The 18,046-nt window shown below is 43.7% G+C and overlaps 1 protein-coding gene across 1 annotated transcript in view; it reads right to left on the bottom strand.

Moving 5' to 3' along the window:
* EXTL3 (exostosin like glycosyltransferase 3) overlaps positions 1-18,046 on the bottom strand; it is a 49,697-nt gene that overhangs the window by 8,614 nt on the left and 23,037 nt on the right. The window contains exons 3-5 of the mRNA XM_075201190.1: positions 6,420-6,547; positions 1,798-1,942; positions 731-859 (exon numbers count right to left, since the gene is read on the bottom strand). Of these exons, the coding sequence (XP_075057291.1) occupies positions 731-859; positions 1,798-1,942; positions 6,420-6,547 (402 nt within the window). The remainder of the gene's footprint in view (positions 1-730; positions 860-1,797; positions 1,943-6,419; positions 6,548-18,046) is intronic.

Genomic DNA, 18,046 nt, shown 5'->3' with positions numbered 1-18,046 from the left:
CTGTGTACAGCGCTGCGGAATTAGTGGCGCTATAAAGATAAATGATGATGATTATATACCTCACACATTTACAGAGGATGCTATACAAAAGCTGAGTGGTTGCAGTTACTAATGGCGACAGAAACCAGAATTATTTTGGAGATGAGATCTGTGCTTGACGACAGCAGAAAAACAAAGCTAGTCCGCACAGGATACGTTGTGTTTAACGGCAAACAGTATTACCTGCTTAAAAGAACAATAGTTTTAATCCCCCCTAATGTTGCCATTCATCAATTTAAAGGATGGCTGAGGCCTGGCTGGTATTCATGAGGCATTAGATTTCTATTAAGTGAAAAAAAAAAGTTTGAGACAAAACACGCACCACTTAAATTAAAAGACCCATCCGTACCTTGCACTTCCAGAGCACAAAGTGTAGATAGCTGGAACCTCCGCTCCATCAGGGAAAGTAATGATGCAGCGGTTTGTATCCTAAATTGCTGCACACGTTCCCTAAATGATTTCCAGGGAGAATAAATCTACCTCCCTGTGCAGGAGCTGGCCATTACTCCCAAACTCAGGCCTGGACGTCTGCCCAGCTTCCTCTGTTAGAGTCGATTACAAAGTACTTAAATACATTAAGGATCTTCTGCGCGCCCTGCGCGCTCCGAGCAATGTTTACTTGCCAACAATACCCCACTGACAGAGTGCAGCCGGCAAGGGGGGAGATCGCAGCCAGCTGCCTATCACTCACCTTGATGGGAGGCTTCCTGGTAATGTGGGAGACCAGGAAATTCATGGCGATATCCTCGCAGTTAATATACTCATCCACCATGTCCCGGATAGCTTGTGGCATTACATAAGAGTACAGATAGGCATAGTACTAGGGAAGGAGACAAAACAATTATTACATTATCTGTACAGAGTAAACTGTGGACTGGATGATATAGTAAGACAGGACAAGTCACTAGATTAATGTAGATTTTCAGGTAATAAAACGGCCTGTAAATAAAACGCTAGGTGGTTAGCAATAGTTAGTCTTGTTATTTGATATATATTCCTTTCCTGTCAGTCCCTAAATAACGTTGTGTCGTTCTAATATAAATGTGATATTCCGGTGAATAGAAAGATGGCCATCTGCACTCAGCATTGGGGAAAAGTGATTGTAACCATTCTGTGTTCTTTAAAAAGTTTTAAATATAATAGTGTGACGGATCCGGTTACACATTGTATGAAGTAAAGATAAAACTGCACGAAGTCACGTAAGATACGTTATCCAACGACAGCTGCTGTGTTTTATATAAAAGATGAAAGAATTAGACAAATGGTGAATAATAATAAGAATTCGTACAAGGATGTAAGTTGAATGGTATAATATTTTATCTGAATTAGAGAGGATCCCATCACCTCTGAGACAGGCGGTATTCAAAACCTCTGGCTCACAAATTACCCAGGAGTAGGGTGGCCAAGATACCCACTCAGTATTCTAACTAGGTAGTGGGCATTTCGCTGTCCCTCACCCGCTGGGCTCCGTGAATACGCTTTTCACTAGCATAGAGGACTGTCACAGTGCAAAGGGATAGCAGTAAGAAAGGCTGGAATTAGCGGATTAGGGCTGTGAATAATCTCTAATTATAAAGAACGTAGACCCGTCTCAGTGGTGGGAAGTCCTCTTAAAACTTCAAGATTTCCTTAATGTAGAAGAAGAATAAATAGATTTTTCAAGCCCTGTTAACCATGATCAGACAGAATAATAATATAAGATGTAAGGTCAGGACCGGGGGGCACAGTCAGCTACCGGGGTCCGAAGACTTCACCCACCTTGTGAAAGAAGGCGGCTCCCGTCAGGACCATGGACAGCTCACAGGAATAGTTGGAGTTGTAGAGCCAGGACTGGTGAGGGATGTCCCAGGCGTGATAGCGTCCAGGAAATCCAACGATACGGTCCCTGGCCTCCCTCCACACACTATAAGAGGAGATGCAGGAAATCAGCATTAACTGGGAGATGAATGAATCATCACATCGTCTGTGTGTAACACTTACAACACTTATATCCTGACCACTGATGTGCGGCTACACATTCCCTCACACAGAATTGTACGTTTAACCGCCTCAGACTCCACGGTTACGGGCAGCAACATATGTCTGCATTATACTTTAATATGTGTGTGTATTGTGTATATTCCACAAAGTTGTTCCACTTTGTATTATTGCCTTCTTTGTAAATCCTGCTTAAACCAATTAAACATAGAAAGGCGCTCACGGATTCCTTGACCGGTGACATCTGCTTTTCCTAATTTCTTAATTGCGCTTGTTAACAAGACCCCTATATCTCTAAACATACTGGGGAAAGTGGTGGTGTCAGCTTGTGCCATGTGCTCATCCTTCGGACTCACAGAAAGATTACGCTGATCAGATCTCATTATCCTCACCGTGTGTTTCCTCTGTCTGTACCTCCTCACAGATTACAATGTGTCCCCCTTCTCTCCGTATCACTTCCCCTCTGCCCCTCCTGTATCAGTGATAGGTCTCCCTGTTCCCCTCACTGCTCTCCAGTCCACCATCCTGGCCTCAGTGTCCTGCAGAGCTCCTCCAGTGATCCCACTATACCTATTGTCTCATTAGCCCTTCCCTTTATGTAAGCTGTCACAGGCAGGCCCTGTGCCTCATACCTCCAGCCCATGCCTCATGTCTGCCTGCTCTCCAACCTCCTGTCCCGGTCTTGTCGTATGCTGAATATTTTTCTATGCCAAAAGATTTGTTCTGTTAATTGCATCCATGCATTATCCTGCTTATCTCTACCCATTGTTCTTATCGTTATGTATTTATGTAGTTTTATTGTATGTTGTACCCTCCTACAGACAGAGCTGTAGAAGCCTTGTGAAGCTTTATAAATGCACCACACGGCATCCTCCCCTCCGCCTGTGTGCCACACGGCATCCCCCTCGCCACCCCCCGCCTGTGCGCCACACGGCATCCCGCCACCCCCCGCCTGTGCGCCACACGGCATCCCGCCACCCCCCGCCTGTGCGTCACACGGCATCCCCCTCGCCACCCCCCGCCTGTGCGCCACACGGCATCCCCCTCGCCTGTATGCCACACGGCATCCCGCCACCCCCCGCCTGTGCGCCACACGGCATCCCACCACCCCCCGCCTGTGCGCCACACGGCATCCCCCTCGCCACCCCCCGCCTGTGCGCCACACGGCATCCCCCTCGCCACCCCCCGCCTGTGCGCCACACGGCATCCCCCTCGCCACCCCCCGCCTGTGCGCCACACGGCATCCCCCTCGCCACCCCCCGCCTGTGCGCCACACGGCATCCCCCTCGCCACCCCCCGCCTGTGCGCCACACGGCATTCCCCTCGCCACCCCCCGCCTGTGTGCCACACGGCATCCCACCACCCCCCGCCTGTGCGCCACACGGCATCCCGCCACCCCCCGCCTGTGCGCCACACGGCATCCCGCCACCCCCCGCCTGTGCGCCACACTGAATCCCGCCACCATCCCAGTGAGATACACAATACATTACTCTAACATCCTCCTCTGTAACAGACAATAATATACAACATATGTATTTACTACAGAAACAACAAACACAAGACCGCTAAAGAATGGGGAAAAAAACCCATCATTATTTAAATGAACTGCATAACTTCAATTTAGATAATTAGCAAGTTATTTTATGGAGATGAGAAACCATAAATTTGCTAGTAGGCCATTAGTAAGCTGAGCATAAATTAAAAGGTGTCTCTGCAGTCAGTTATGTCTAAACACCATCTACACCACACTTTACCTGCCTAACAATTAACACCCCATATTATACAGAATAGGAGCCTATTTACCTGCAAACATTAAAACTAACAGCTCATATATCATTCCAGTCCTTTAACAGATGCATCACGTAATCCTCTGCCGTTGTGGAGTCAGAAACCCCCCAAATACGGCGTAGCGCATCTAATGTCACAATCAAAATTTAAATCATTGTAGAATGCTGCAGCAATTTCTCCAGTCTCTAAACCTCCCTTTACCATACTGACCCTTCAGTAACAAACTCATACATGCACTGCCATCCAAGCTGTTTGTTTTTGGGATCCATCACTTTGTGTGTGAATAGGACGGAGTAACCACGATGAACCGTATACATAAAATCACTAACCCTGTATTTCTCATTTCCTTACAGAACTTAACCTAGTTTCTATTATGGTGCTAGGAAACCTGCTTACAGAAAAGACCATAAAGTACAGTTCCATTGTTTGCTCTCTAGACTATTTCTATTTAGAAAACTGCTGGAGCAATCGACTAGAAGGTACCGTCCAATATAACATTTCATTCCTAAATTAGGCTTCTTTTTTTCCCCACAACATATTCTGCTATCTTCTTTTACAAGTCGATTTATTGCATTTTACAGCGGCTATAAAACCGTATTCACCCCTTTGGCATTTAACACTTGTCTTACATCATGCCATAAAAAAATGGATGTATTCAGGAGTTCTTACCGCGGATCCACACAAAATAAAGTTAAAAAAAACAACCACCTCTAAAGTGTTTTCATAAATACAAATAAAAAGAGACAAAAATGGATTATATAAGTCTTTACGTTCCTTTGCTCCCTTGAGAGAAGATTTATATCCCACCAGGCCCCAACGCATACACTGAAATGGTTTAAATGTACATAAAATGTATATAGCTGAATGCAGACCACAATCCCATGGACACTATGGAATGATTAGAAGATTGCTGTTCACCACAGGCCCCATGTGAGTCCAGATGTGTGCGGCTGGCAGACACCCAAATACACTCCCAGCCGAAATCCACGTGACAACACATGGGACAATATTTATACAACCAATTCTCGCAGATTTTTATTCGTAATTAAGAGAAAGCTTAATTTATTTCTTTGACATTTGTGTTTTATGATGATTACTCGAAATAACCCATTCCGATTACATGAGGAAAACAAAATTCCAAAAAGAGGGGGGTGGTGGATACTGTTTATAGCGCCCCCCACGTCGCCTTAATGTGAAAAATGACCGTGCGGCTTGCCACAAAGTATTTCAATCATGAATCATATTTCAGCTGACACAATGCATTGTATTATGTGCAATTAAAAAAAAAAAAAAAGGTTTCAAAGAAACTACGGACTCTCAAAGCTGTGAACGTAGAATACACAGGGGGATTATAGAACACCTCTCTCCTCTGGATTTCATTAAAATATAACACCAAATTAAAGATCCAGCCAACATCGCGCCATCCTGGGCTAATTATGCAAATTAAATTTCCCTGCAATTCTGATGAAAACATGAATTATTAAAACCTATGCACCTATGAGCATTCCAGTAATATAAAAAAAAAAAAAGGGACCTACAGCTAATTAAAGAACCCCATTTGGAGAACTGGAGAACAATTACAGATCATTCTCAAGAATACCGCTGTGGACGGAGACATTTTCTGCCCCCCAGCTGTGCGCAGACTTATGATCAAAGCCACAAACTCTGCCTCTTCCCGGCTACACAATATAACTTGTACGTTTCTGAATAACACAGCCTCCGGCTGACAATTGCACAACATCCCGGTGCTGTTTACACCTCCCACACAGACTTGGCAATAGTGTTTCATAGCTCAGGGTGATCTCCGCAGATGAACTCGCAATGCTTACCAAATCAGATGTTTACCCTGCAAACAGATTTATTTTATAATCCATGTTTTGCTGTCATTGTCCCAGGTTTAATGATCAAGCTGCACTTCTCAGCTCCTACCAATAGAGGGCAGCAGGGGGCTTTTTAGCTCCTGGTCAATGTGATGTTCTCTGTATGTATGTATGTATGTATGTATGTATGTATGTATGTATGTATGTATGTATATATATATATATATATATATCAAAGGATCCAGGGTCGATATGGAGGAATAATATTTTACTCTAATGAAACAATAACTTTCCGCAGCATTGGCAAAACTGTAAAACACTGGACGGTGGTAAGCAGTTATATAGGTCATGCAGAGGTGGTTTATATTCATATATGAACAGCCTTCCGGATCTGTAAAATGATCAGGATAGAAAGTAAACACTTAGCAGAGTCTTATTGCTCTGTATAAAACACATTCCATTTGAAGTTTAATTTGCATAGAGCGGAGATAGTGTCATTAATGAACACCATGCTACCCAACAACAAATGGGCACAGTAGTTAACATTGATGGCTCACAGCGCCGGGAAAATGGGTTCAATTCCAACCAGGGCTCTGTCTGTATGGAGATTGCATGTTATTATTACTAATTAAATTAATAATAGTACCTACTAAGTACATATTACATGTATTGGGGGGACTCATTTGGTAAATATTCATACTTGAAGTTTAAGCCACCAAAACAATGTCAAATGTGATGTTCACAAAGGAGTTAATTGCAAACGGTTATCAGAGCTCAGACGTAGAATAACCTTACCGGAAACCGAACATGATTTCATCATGGCGGAGGTGAGCATCGTCGTCAATGGAGAGCACAGCTTCAGTCTCTATTTCATCCCAGGGGAGAAAACGATTATTTAAGCTGTTCTTCTCTGTGCGCACCACCTGACAGGGGAAGGAAAGGACACATTGTATATCATACACCCATGGAGATTAGGTTGCATTTCCTAAGCAACAGAAGAAAACGTGAGCGGAACACAAACATCTGCGGTTAGAGCATTTGAATGACGCATAACTCACAGTGTACACATGAATTAAAATTGGCTTTAGTACAAGTCCTTTAAGACAGCGTTGCTATCCTAATTGAATACTGCAACATATTTCATAGACAATGCCCCAAGTTTATGATTGTATTTGCTGTGCATATCTGTGCTCACAACTAAATTGCTCTAAAATTCACTTATAGCTGTGGCAGAGAAACAATTGGTACACCGGGGTCAGTAATGTAGGACAGTAGCACTAATGTACAGTATTCCTACATATATGCAGCTTCCAGAACATCTAGCTTTATTAGGTAAAGTTCTGCAGGACAGAGGAAAATAACTAAAGGGCACAAATCTAATTAAGGAAGCTAGTAATTAAGTCAGTATTTTAATTCAAGTAACTTTAGTGCGAATCCGCAAAAGAATACAGTTATATAATGATCTGGCAATACACAGAAATCATTTTCATTAAAATAGTGGCAATATGTGACATATAGTGTTACAGACAAAGCAGAAGAAACTGGGATGTGGGCACCGAGGCTGGTGTGAATGGGGCACTCTGGGTGCCCGGTCAGATAGAAGTTGGCATCTCTTAATGCATGCTCAAACAGTTATATAGTAGCCATAAAAGCCCCCCTATGTGCCCACTTGATTACCAATAAGAGTGGCTCTGAGGATTGCATTATGTAAACAGTGGGGTGGAGCACCATTAACACAATAATAGCTGTAAACACACAGCGTTGTCTTCTAGTGCCAGAAGGGATTGCTGCTCAATGCTCCACAACCGGAGATTCCAAGGATTTGCTTCCAGGACCAGATTATGTCTGAGCTCTCCTACATCTCTCTAAAGAGCCAAGTCCTGTTTTATCTGGGTATGATGGTTATGTGACTGATGATACCTCTCCTACCGTCCTGGCACACGGTGGTCCGACGTGTGGAGGGGAGGTATTACTGCCCACTCCTGGACCCGATCCCATTCTCTCTCCCCATCTCTTTGTTCTTTGGGGTCAACTGAGCACTCGCTGCCACCCAGCTTTGGGGAGGCAATAAAAATAGACACTTTGCTTTCTGATCTACACATCGTCCTCTAGACCATTCCTATAGTTCCCCAAGACTCAGCCCCTTTAACAACAGTTATATTTTATGGTTTGGGGAAAAAAAAGTCTCTAAATCAAAAATCACTCATATTTGTATCCCTTGTGTAGCAATCTTGGTCATACAAATTGAAAAGCTCAACGATGCTGGGCATACAGAAAGCATCCAACACATGCACCTGACGCTACCCATCCAGTCACATCTACAATCTGTGTCATCTGCACACGAGTACTAAATACTCCAGCAATGAGTAGTGATTTTTCCCTTTAAGACAGTAAGGGACAACATGTGCCCCCCTAGCCTTACAGGGCCCCATGTAGAGGAAGGAGGGGAGCACAGTGCACTCCCTCCTCCAGGTATGTCACATGACCTCCCCGCACTGTGCACTCCCTCCTCCAGGTATGTCACATGACCTCCCCGCACTGTGCACTCCCTCCTCCAGGTATGTTACACTCCCTCCTCCAGGTATGTCACATGACCTCCCCGCACTGCGCACTCCCTCCTCCAGGTATGTCACATGACCTCCCCGCACTGCGCACTCCCTCCTCCAGGTATGTCACATGACCTCCCCACACTACACAGAGGTTACATGAAGTAGAAGTTGGCTGCCCCCATTATAATATTGGTAGCAGACGGCTGGGGAGACGGTCACTTGTTGCTCACGGCTGCTCTAAGATAACTGCTGCGTTTGTGAAATCCCCTGGTTACCCTACTATTAAATCAATGTCATTTTATTACATAGGCCTAAGCAATTGGACCTTTTGTAAAGGCCACTGCTACACAGTAAAATATAATTTGTAAACGCTACATTGGCTGCAAAGGCAGCAATTCCAGTCCACTGAGACCCCCCTCTCCCCCGAAACTAAAGGAGTGGTCCAGAAGAATGGAGATTTACAGGAACATTGAGGACCTGATCCTCTCGTCCTCCAACAGATTTAAAGATTATTGTGCTAGTTGCGCTAGTTTACAGAAACTGAGAAATAAATCAGGGGTAATATTGATCTATGGGGGACAGGAAAGAGCTCTCAATATTAAGCATTTTAGAGATAGAACTTCTTATCAGACTTTCAGCCTAATGAACCGTCACGTAGTGCAGGATCTCAGAGCCGACAATAACTGCTCAGCACATTGACTACTGGAATTTACCCAGTTCTACAGAATCCCAGTAATGTAAGAATACAGGGCCAGCGCGTGTCCTAACAGTGATCTACTGACTAGGTCTATGACAGGTACAGGAACTAGATCAGAGATGTTGTTACGAGTTCACAAACTGCAGTGTGCACAGACCCCACACTTGTGTACATACTATAAGCACATGTTGTGTAACACGTTCTAGTGACTGAACCCTAATACTACATTCCCCATGGCACTGGTTTATGTTTGCATACATCACTTTTAAAATCAAGATTGTAACAATTGTTACAGCTGTACGGGCTGGGACGTGGGGAGGAAACTGGTTATTTAGGGGAAGAGCTGAGGTACCAGCATAAGGCAGGCTTGTAGGTACAGGTCAGCGATAAAACCTCAGATGTATCTAGGATGACAACTGTGTTCTGTGAGCCATGGAATGTGGCAATACCTGTTGTCAGCATCCAGACTTAACATGATAATCTGCATTTCTGGGGGGTGGAGGGGGTAACCTAGCAGAAAAACAGGGTGCATGGTATGACTGGATCACAAATAACTAACTTATGGCATGAATTTAAAAATAAGTGCCCTGCGCTATTTCCTTTAATATTGTGTATATTTTGAGATAGGAAATCGTTATTTCTGAGACCAGGGTAGAAAATGTGTTTTTTCTGTTTAGCCTCTCTAGAGGAAATGCATTATGTCTGATGTATAAATCTGATACAATGAGCCTTTGTTTACAAAGCCTTTGGTGTATTGTGATGTGGGGAAGTGGCTTGTTTTGGGTTTGTGTTGTTCTGTGGGAATGTGTATTTGGCGACTGTCTGAAGAAGGTATTCATGTCAATTAGACCTTTTGACTTGCTAGTATGTATCCTGCCTCTGAAATAAGACACAGGATATCACAGCAAGGTTTTTAAGAATTTCATAGCTAAGTGCAAATATTATTGGCATTGCATTGCATGTAAATCCATGTTTGTGTAAACAGGTTATATCCTGATGCTAAAAATAGCCTGTGTCTGAACTTTATAGAAGGCACTAGCTTGTATTGAAATCTTGTTCTTCTGATTTTAACATCTGACCTGATCACTGGTACCCTTAACCAGTGTGAGAGCAAATAAACATCTTGCTTCAAAGACCAGCTTGAAAACATCTTAAATATTGCTGTATTACTGTGACTTGCAGATTAGACCCAAAATCGAATCCGTTCTCCGGCTGTCTCTGATGTTTGGACCCAAGCTTTCCGGTACCACCTCTCTCTGCTACCCTGGTCAGTGTGATAGGCCAGGGGGGATCCATCCACAGCTTCTCCGATCCATAGTAAGGGGTCAGGAGTAAAAGCCCAGGTACGCCAGTAACGAGGTACGCCAGTAACGAGATACGCTAGCAGCGTCAGTTACCCAGAAGAAACCCGGTTCTGGATGCCGGTAAGGAGTGCAGTGGTGGCAGCATTTGTAAGCCCCTCCTACTGCGGCAAGAGGACGCATTTGGGATAACGAAAGGGAACTGTGGCAAAGCAAGCCCAGCCGATTCCCAGCAACAACAGACATGGTGGCATAGAACGTCCATCCCGTCACACATGGCATAAGCTATTTCAGCACAAAACAGATACTGGGAGTAACACACAATGAGAACCAGCAGTAATAAGGACACATTATCAGACCAGCATATCTATCATATATATATATATATATATATATATATATATATATATATATATATATATATATATATATATATGCCTGTCTGGATCATGCGACGGGCAAACCATTGTACCAATTGTGTGCTGCGTTTACAAATCCCTCGGTTTTGTTAGTTTGCCCAATACATGGCAGTTGTACATAACACATCGCCTGGTCATGTTTGTGTACTAGGAGAAGTGACAGCCAAGCTCCCGGAGGCTGCAGGGAATGTCACAAGTAGATACATGCAATGATGGGAACATTTCCCAAGTCATCTATTATTTAGCAGATGACTGTGCCCAGTTCATGTCTCCTAACCAGTATACACAGCGTAGGTCTCCAACATTGCTGTAACTCAGCAAAACTGAAGCTCGGCAATAATGAAGTATAAGAACAGAGGTGGGCACTGGAGTGCAGGTGGCTGCTGCTTTGTGCTGAATGAAGTTTGAACCAGCCGACACGTTGTCCTGTCTGCTGAGCCTCTCTGCAGTGCACACACTCACACACCAGATGGACAGCAGACAATGCGAGTTCAAGTCTTTAGGTCTACACTCGCGGAGCGACCTCTGCGGCTTTTCTATGGAGCTTATTAAGCCTGGAGACCGAGATGGTCAATGCAAAACGTTGATTTATCTAACCATTTATTTGTTGCTTTTGAAGTAGTCATGTGAAAGTGATATGGGGCAGCACGGTGGCTCAGTGGTTAGCACTTCTGCCTTACAGCACTGGGGTCATGAGTTCAATTCCCAACCATGGCCTTATCTGTGAGGAGTTTGTATGTTCTCCCCGTTTTTGCGTGGGTTTCCTCCGGGTGCTCCGGTTTCCTCCCACACTCCAAAAACATACTGGTAGGTTAATTGGCTGCTATCAAATTGACCCTAGTCTGTGTGTCTGTCTGTGTGTGTGTGTGTATGTTAGGGAATTTAGACTGTAAGCTCCAATAGGGCAGGGACTGATGTGAATGAGTTCTCTGTACAGCGCTGCAGAATCAGTGGCTCTATATAAATAAATGGTGATGATATGAGTGATCAGAGGGGGAGCCTAGAGATTGAGAGGAAAAAAGAGGGGTAAAAGAAATGAAACGGTGCACTGTCAGGAGGGGTATTGGTGGGGAGGGAACAGGTGGACCTGATAACTGTGTAGTGTGCAGCAGGAGGCAGGTATAAGGGAGTAGAGATCTTACTTTGCTCTGATGCCAGCAGTAATAAGTGTCTTTGTACAGTTGGGATGTGTATTGTGAAGGATGCGTGTGTGTGTTCGGAGGTGCGTTTAAGGGGAGATGCAGGTCCACAGTGTGTGTGTCTGCTTTTAATGCAATCCAATTTCAATCTCACAAAAATCCAGTATAGAGTGTGGTGAAATTGGAAGGCAATTAATACAATCCATCCAGAACAGTGATTGCATTTTATGAGGTCTCACCATGTGGCGATCCTGCTAGCACAGCGGTCTGTGTACACAGGCACAGGCTTGTGATCAGATTAGCTGCTCTTTCCCTTCTATGGAGCACACTGTGTACAATGGAGTATTTGCAGATGATCTACAAACAGCGTGTTATTTGCCAATCTAAAAAAAGGTCACGCAGACCGGTTATTGGACTATTCCTCGACTCAGTCACAGTCCACGTTACATAAGACACTTCTGTCAGCAATGTCATATACAGCCAACCCTAACAATAAGCTGCAGACATTCCTCTCATCCACTTTCCCCGCAAGGAAGTCACAAACCTATAACTGCGCGGGAAAAGCTCATTGTTTTATCAGTTAGGAAGGTGAATACACAATATACATATACAAACCCATGAAAATAGCAAACTAAGTGCACATTAAAACAAAAATAAAACAAAAAGCCAATTAGAAAAGACAAGTGTGGTGATGACGGGAGCTCACGGGTGCTACAGAATAATCTGTTTAGATCGCACAGTCCGTTTCCATGATAAGTACATGTGGTTAGTTCAGATTAGATGAGGGACTAAAACATTCTGTCTGCGGAGCCTCAGAGAGGACCGGTTACCCTTAGGGGTATTTATCTGTATAGCTGATGAGTGCAGCAATACAGAAAGTTGTATCCGTGCCATTTACCAAAATATCTCTCTCTGCAACGAAACGCTCGTTTTGCTTTTTCTCTTCTGCTAGCGGCTAAAGGTCCAGGCTCCATAGACTCGACAGATAAAACGTTGACACATACGCACAGTATAATGACCGAGGGTAGGTGCATGTAGCCGGTGAAAGGGAAGCCTCTGTGGTGGGACTGGGCTCCATTCAAAAAGGTAAGACGCGCACTACTAAGGCGTTCGATGTTAGGAGAACAAGGTGAAACCCTAAGCTTTTCACCACTTGATGAATGAATGGCTTTCGTCGCCCCCAAAGTTTGATGCACCCTACGGAGTGCTGCAATAGCCATTCTACAGATAAAACATCAGTTTTCTCCAGCTTTTTACCAGTTTAATAAACAAACCCCCGGGTCTTTTATATTCCTCAAATTGAGTGGGCAATCTCGTGTCTCCCATTCTAACATCTTGCATGTGTCAGGGCAGAAGGCCACCCACCATCACAAGTAACCATGGCTATACACGTGATGGTCAATGTGCTACTGGCTGGTCACAAGGAAACCGATTAAATCGGTTCCTTTCTCCTTTAGAGGGGCTACAGAAGAATATATGTAGGCATTCATCTACACAAGAAAAACAGATTAATTTGATTTTGCAGAGGTCTGCAGAAGGTATTTTGCAGGCATTTTACCTAGTTGACATCATTAAACCTTTTCTGCAATGTCGACTTCAAAAAGGACAAAAGAAAAAAAAAAAAACCCCCACTATATGTGAAATAGCTGGAGGAACAGTGGGTGACATTGGAGCCAGGAAGAAAGGCTGTTGAGATAATTGGGTTAAACTATGTGCAGGCTAAACAAAAAGTAGTGCCTGCATGCTGGGACAGAGTGCTGTGACGGATAACACAGGAATAACGTCAGCCAGACACCAGAGGAGGCAGTTTTTAACAGTAGTGAAAATGTGAGTGCAAACGTTAAACTAGTGTTTGGAGCTCACTTGAAAGATGCTGCAGGCTTTCACACCGTTTACCATTGGTAAGCTCGTGTGCCTAGAAAAGGATGCATTTTGAATCCAAAAACGCTGGTTAGTAACATTGGTGGTGGGTACGGTGAAAATAGAAACAACTGGTTCTACAGTAAGACCCCCTGTATGCCATCTGCTCAGCTGGGCTATATCCTGCCACCTGTGTGTTTTACTCACACAAATCACTAATTTCCTGTAAGAAGAAACATGCCACTTTTCTAATTTCCTTAGTGTTTTGATTCAAGCTGCTGTTAAGGATTTACTTTGCCAGGTGTCATGACATTACCATGGCAACCACAGTCACAAGACATATGTAATAGTGAGCAGAGGGGTTTTGTAACACCCCTCTTCTCAGTGTGCATGTTCATAGCCTAATGGCATTCTTTCCCTCAATCCTCAAGTGTTCACAGAAGAGCTTGATGACTGACTGGCTCAGACACAGCAATCAGGTAAACACTCCCCTCTAAACCACATGATTCCAGCAGGGGGACATTGTTTTGCGTGGCAAAACTTCCACTGATAGATTTTGCAAAGGGAAAACTAAATTATACGAGGAATTTCTGGAAAAGGGACCATCTACTTCAAAGAGGTACAAAGCTTACGGGAGGGGGGGGGGGGGGGGGGGGGGGGGCAAAAAAAAAAACATTTACAACTACAGTCATAACATTTTAATTCTGCATCTTCTTGGAGACAGTTATTTGCCTAAGCAAGAAAAGTTGTAGAACACAGATTAAATAAAAAAATATTCCTTTTTTTTTATTGCACAAGACTTTTACCACACACACACACACACACACTACAGCAGAACACATCTGAAGACTAGTTAAACATAAATAAGTTAAACAAATACTCTCAGGGGTACCAGTGCTGTAAGAAGCCCGTCGCATGTCTCAGATCCCAGCTGCCAAACATTAAACTGGAAAAGACAGAGATAAAAATGATCTAACATTGCAGTTTAGACGCTCATTGTAAACCTTTGCATGAGTGATCCTCAGCTGACCTAGCGTCAACCAATTGATGGAAACGCATAAAAGGCCTGAATGGGAGAGAAGTTGATCTGGGGGCCTCGCTGCAGGAAGTTCTCCACTCTGGTAATTACCACAGTGCTCAGTAATGTTCAGCAGCTGCTGGAGCTGCAAACTCCCCACATACAGCCGCCCAGCTACGCTCATCTCAGTGTGCGGAACTGCGGCCGTTCCCCAGTGTGTATGCTGCTTGCACGCAGGATGGGCTGGCAAGGATTGTGTATATACATAATCCAATCATCCCCTTACTGACAGATCTGATCAATCCACCTTCATGTGACAGATGCAATCTGAGCCTTTACCTGCATGACAGGGAACAGGAAAAACAGGGACACTGCAAACAGTCTATTTCCTTCATGAGAAACAATCTAATCTTTCTTAGGTCTGTTTAGAGTATGTTTTCTACCAGCGGTCACAAAATGAGTGCACTTATTGCTCACTATGGATTTCATCCGCTCTTGTGCACAAGATATAACAATCGTCAAACTCCACAAATTGTATCCATCAATCTACAACCCCTGTTGACTTGTATTTGGATGTTAAATCGCTGCTGTAGTGGGGCAGCATGCTTTCATTAAAGGAAAAATATTCCCCCGCTTATAATACTGGCGCTGCTAATTATACTGCTTTTATACATTCTACACAGAGGGACTCATTCGGCAATAATTAAACAAATTGAGAGTTGCCATATCTCTGCTCTCAAGAAACATTAAACATCAGTGATAGACTCCAACTGAACACTGCCCCCTAGCCGTCAGATGGTTGAATACCCACTGAGTAGAGGGGCTTCCATGCTTCCTGTGTAAGGCTATCCCGCTGTTTACGCAGTAAGTAAAGCACTGCAGGACAAGACGATGGGACATCCTTATACAGAGAGTAGCGACATCCTAATTTTATTTTTTAACAGTAGTTTATTTCTGTTTTGCATTTAACTCTGTTTCAGCCTCAAAAGTTCAAGTACATTGGTCAGGCAAGGCTGCTGGCTTTCAGACCTCCACTGAACTTCTAGGAATACCTGTGTCATATTCCTTCCACCCACATGGTCTAATTATACATCCACATGCATCATTCCAGCAATGTGCTTCCATCTACAGCTATTTCCTTCTAGAAATCAGTACCCTCCATCTCCCGTCACCCTGGTGTTACAGACAGACTCTACAGAATAATAGCAGTGTTATAGGAGGAGGAATGCCGCAGCCAAGGATCTAGTACTGTCATTAGGACCGATGTGACATTTTAAAGGAAAGCAATGATGAGAAAGTCTATTCCACCGTAATGTAAATACTGGGCTGGGACCCTGAGCTGTACACTTCATTTTAATGTCCGCAGCAGAGCATACGTGTCTTTTATTATACACGGCCCAGCATTAGCTTCCTTTAATATATGCCAAACTATTGCTTAGCAATGAACGCTGTGGTACGTCCATATTTATTCTTCACGGGACGTAAATCTAAGCTGCTGCTGGATGCAGACACTGCTGATCGCTCCTTCGTGTGCCTTCAGCATAAATAATCTTGTTTTGATGTTACAACTGGGGGTATACAGCAGAGTCGCGTTCCCAGGCTATAGACTGGAGCTGGGGGTATAATGAGCACAGACTGCGGCGTCAATCATTATCACTATACTTTAATTAGGTCTCTTTACAGCAGTTGGGCTGTAAAAAAAAGAAAAATTACAAAAAAAAATAAAAATCCTTAATTTAGTGCCAGGAGCAGATTTAATTTGTCAAATATTATATCTAAAGGCCATTAAAATTGATGTAAGAAATGTGCGTAGCCAGACATTACAGGAATAAAATACCTGGTGCACTTTTGGAGGTGTTTGACAATTATTACTGGCAGGACAGAGATAATTCACCCCTTGGCTTTCTGGTTGGCAGCAGAGGATTCTGGGAGCTGGAGACTGACTGCCACTGTTTGCCCAATTGAGCTGCAGGACAACACACATCCTTTAACCGTGTACTTACAGCGCAGTGATATCAGCTACATTCACCACACAATAAGGGACATTCATAAAAACGGTTCGACATGTAACCGTGTAAGAAAGGTGGTGCTGCCCATAGCAACAACCCAGATTCTCAGTCATTTCTCTAGTGCAGTTCAGAAAATGAACGCATGCATTTCTGTTGTCTATAGGGGGCAACAAATCATTTTTAACCTCTCCCCCCACTCTACATTATGTAGCAAAGGCTGATGTACATACAGCAGTGCTTGCTGAAGTGTTGCAGGTGGAATTATGTACATTAACAGGACCACATTCATGTCATAACTATGTGCTTGTGGCCAGATACTGATTAAAAAAAACAAGAAACGCGGGGCCACATCTGGCCCTGGGGCCTACAGTTGGAGAGCAAGTAGCCCAACCTGTTTTTATATTTCTATTGTAATAAATGCCTGTCAGCACCAGTACAAACTAGTAACAGATTTCCACTGAGTTCAAACAAACAACAAAAAAAGGGGTTATGTGAAGTTGCAAAGATTTGGGGCTCTCGGACAGTACCGCTTATTTCCCCTGTACGATTTACATCGACACCTTAGATAAGAGAAGAATCCTAGCTCCCATTTGTAAGAGATCACAAATCCAGGTTACTGGTAGAGAATGAAGTTGTGCCAAGTACATCACAGTTTAGCTATTAGGAGTATTAACAGAAAAAGAATTCTATAGCAGAGACATTCCTTTTGATAACACGCAGAGATAACATTCTATGCTCCAGCTTGGCAAGCAGCATGTATAAGAGCATGGCAGCGGCAAACACAAGCTTATCGCTGGATTCCGAGGGAGCGTCATACAAACACCAGAAGATTGCTGGATCTGGATCATGAAGGAAACCACATGCCATTTACTTCCTATGGAGCAAGTCCTACAAAAGTCACACATGTGTTTGTGCCACAATAGTTACCACCTCATGTGTTTTGTATTGTGGTTTACAAACACGCAGAAGTAATCTACTGCAAAGCTGACACATTCCTCATGTGTGGTGCCAGAATTCCGAGTCGGAACCTTAAACAAAGTGATATTAACTATCCTGACACAAACAGAAATTGAAACTTGCTTTGTTTTTGTTAAAAAATTCAGTAATACTGAATTCACCGAAAATATAATCTGGCCCCAAAACCGTATCTATACTGTATATTTAAAGAGACGGGGGAGGTGATTTATGAAGGCATGTCAATTTCCACAATGACCTGGCACCTACCATCAAGTGAATGGATAGGATGAACTGTGAACACAAATGGCTACATCCAATGTTTGTGACGGATACAACTGAACACACTATCATCACCACCATTCATTTATATAGCGCCACTAATTCCGCAGCGCTGTACAGAGAACTCATTCACATCAGTCCCCGCCAAATTGGAGGGAGAGAGGGAGGGAGAGAGACACTAGGGTCAATTTTGA

The sequence above is a fragment of the Mixophyes fleayi genome, chromosome 3 (genome assembly GCF_038048845.1).
Source record: "Mixophyes fleayi isolate aMixFle1 chromosome 3, aMixFle1.hap1, whole genome shotgun sequence".
Classification (NCBI taxonomy): Eukaryota; Metazoa; Chordata; class Amphibia; order Anura; family Limnodynastidae; genus Mixophyes; species Mixophyes fleayi.
This window is presented reverse-complemented; position numbering and strand designations above follow the sequence as displayed.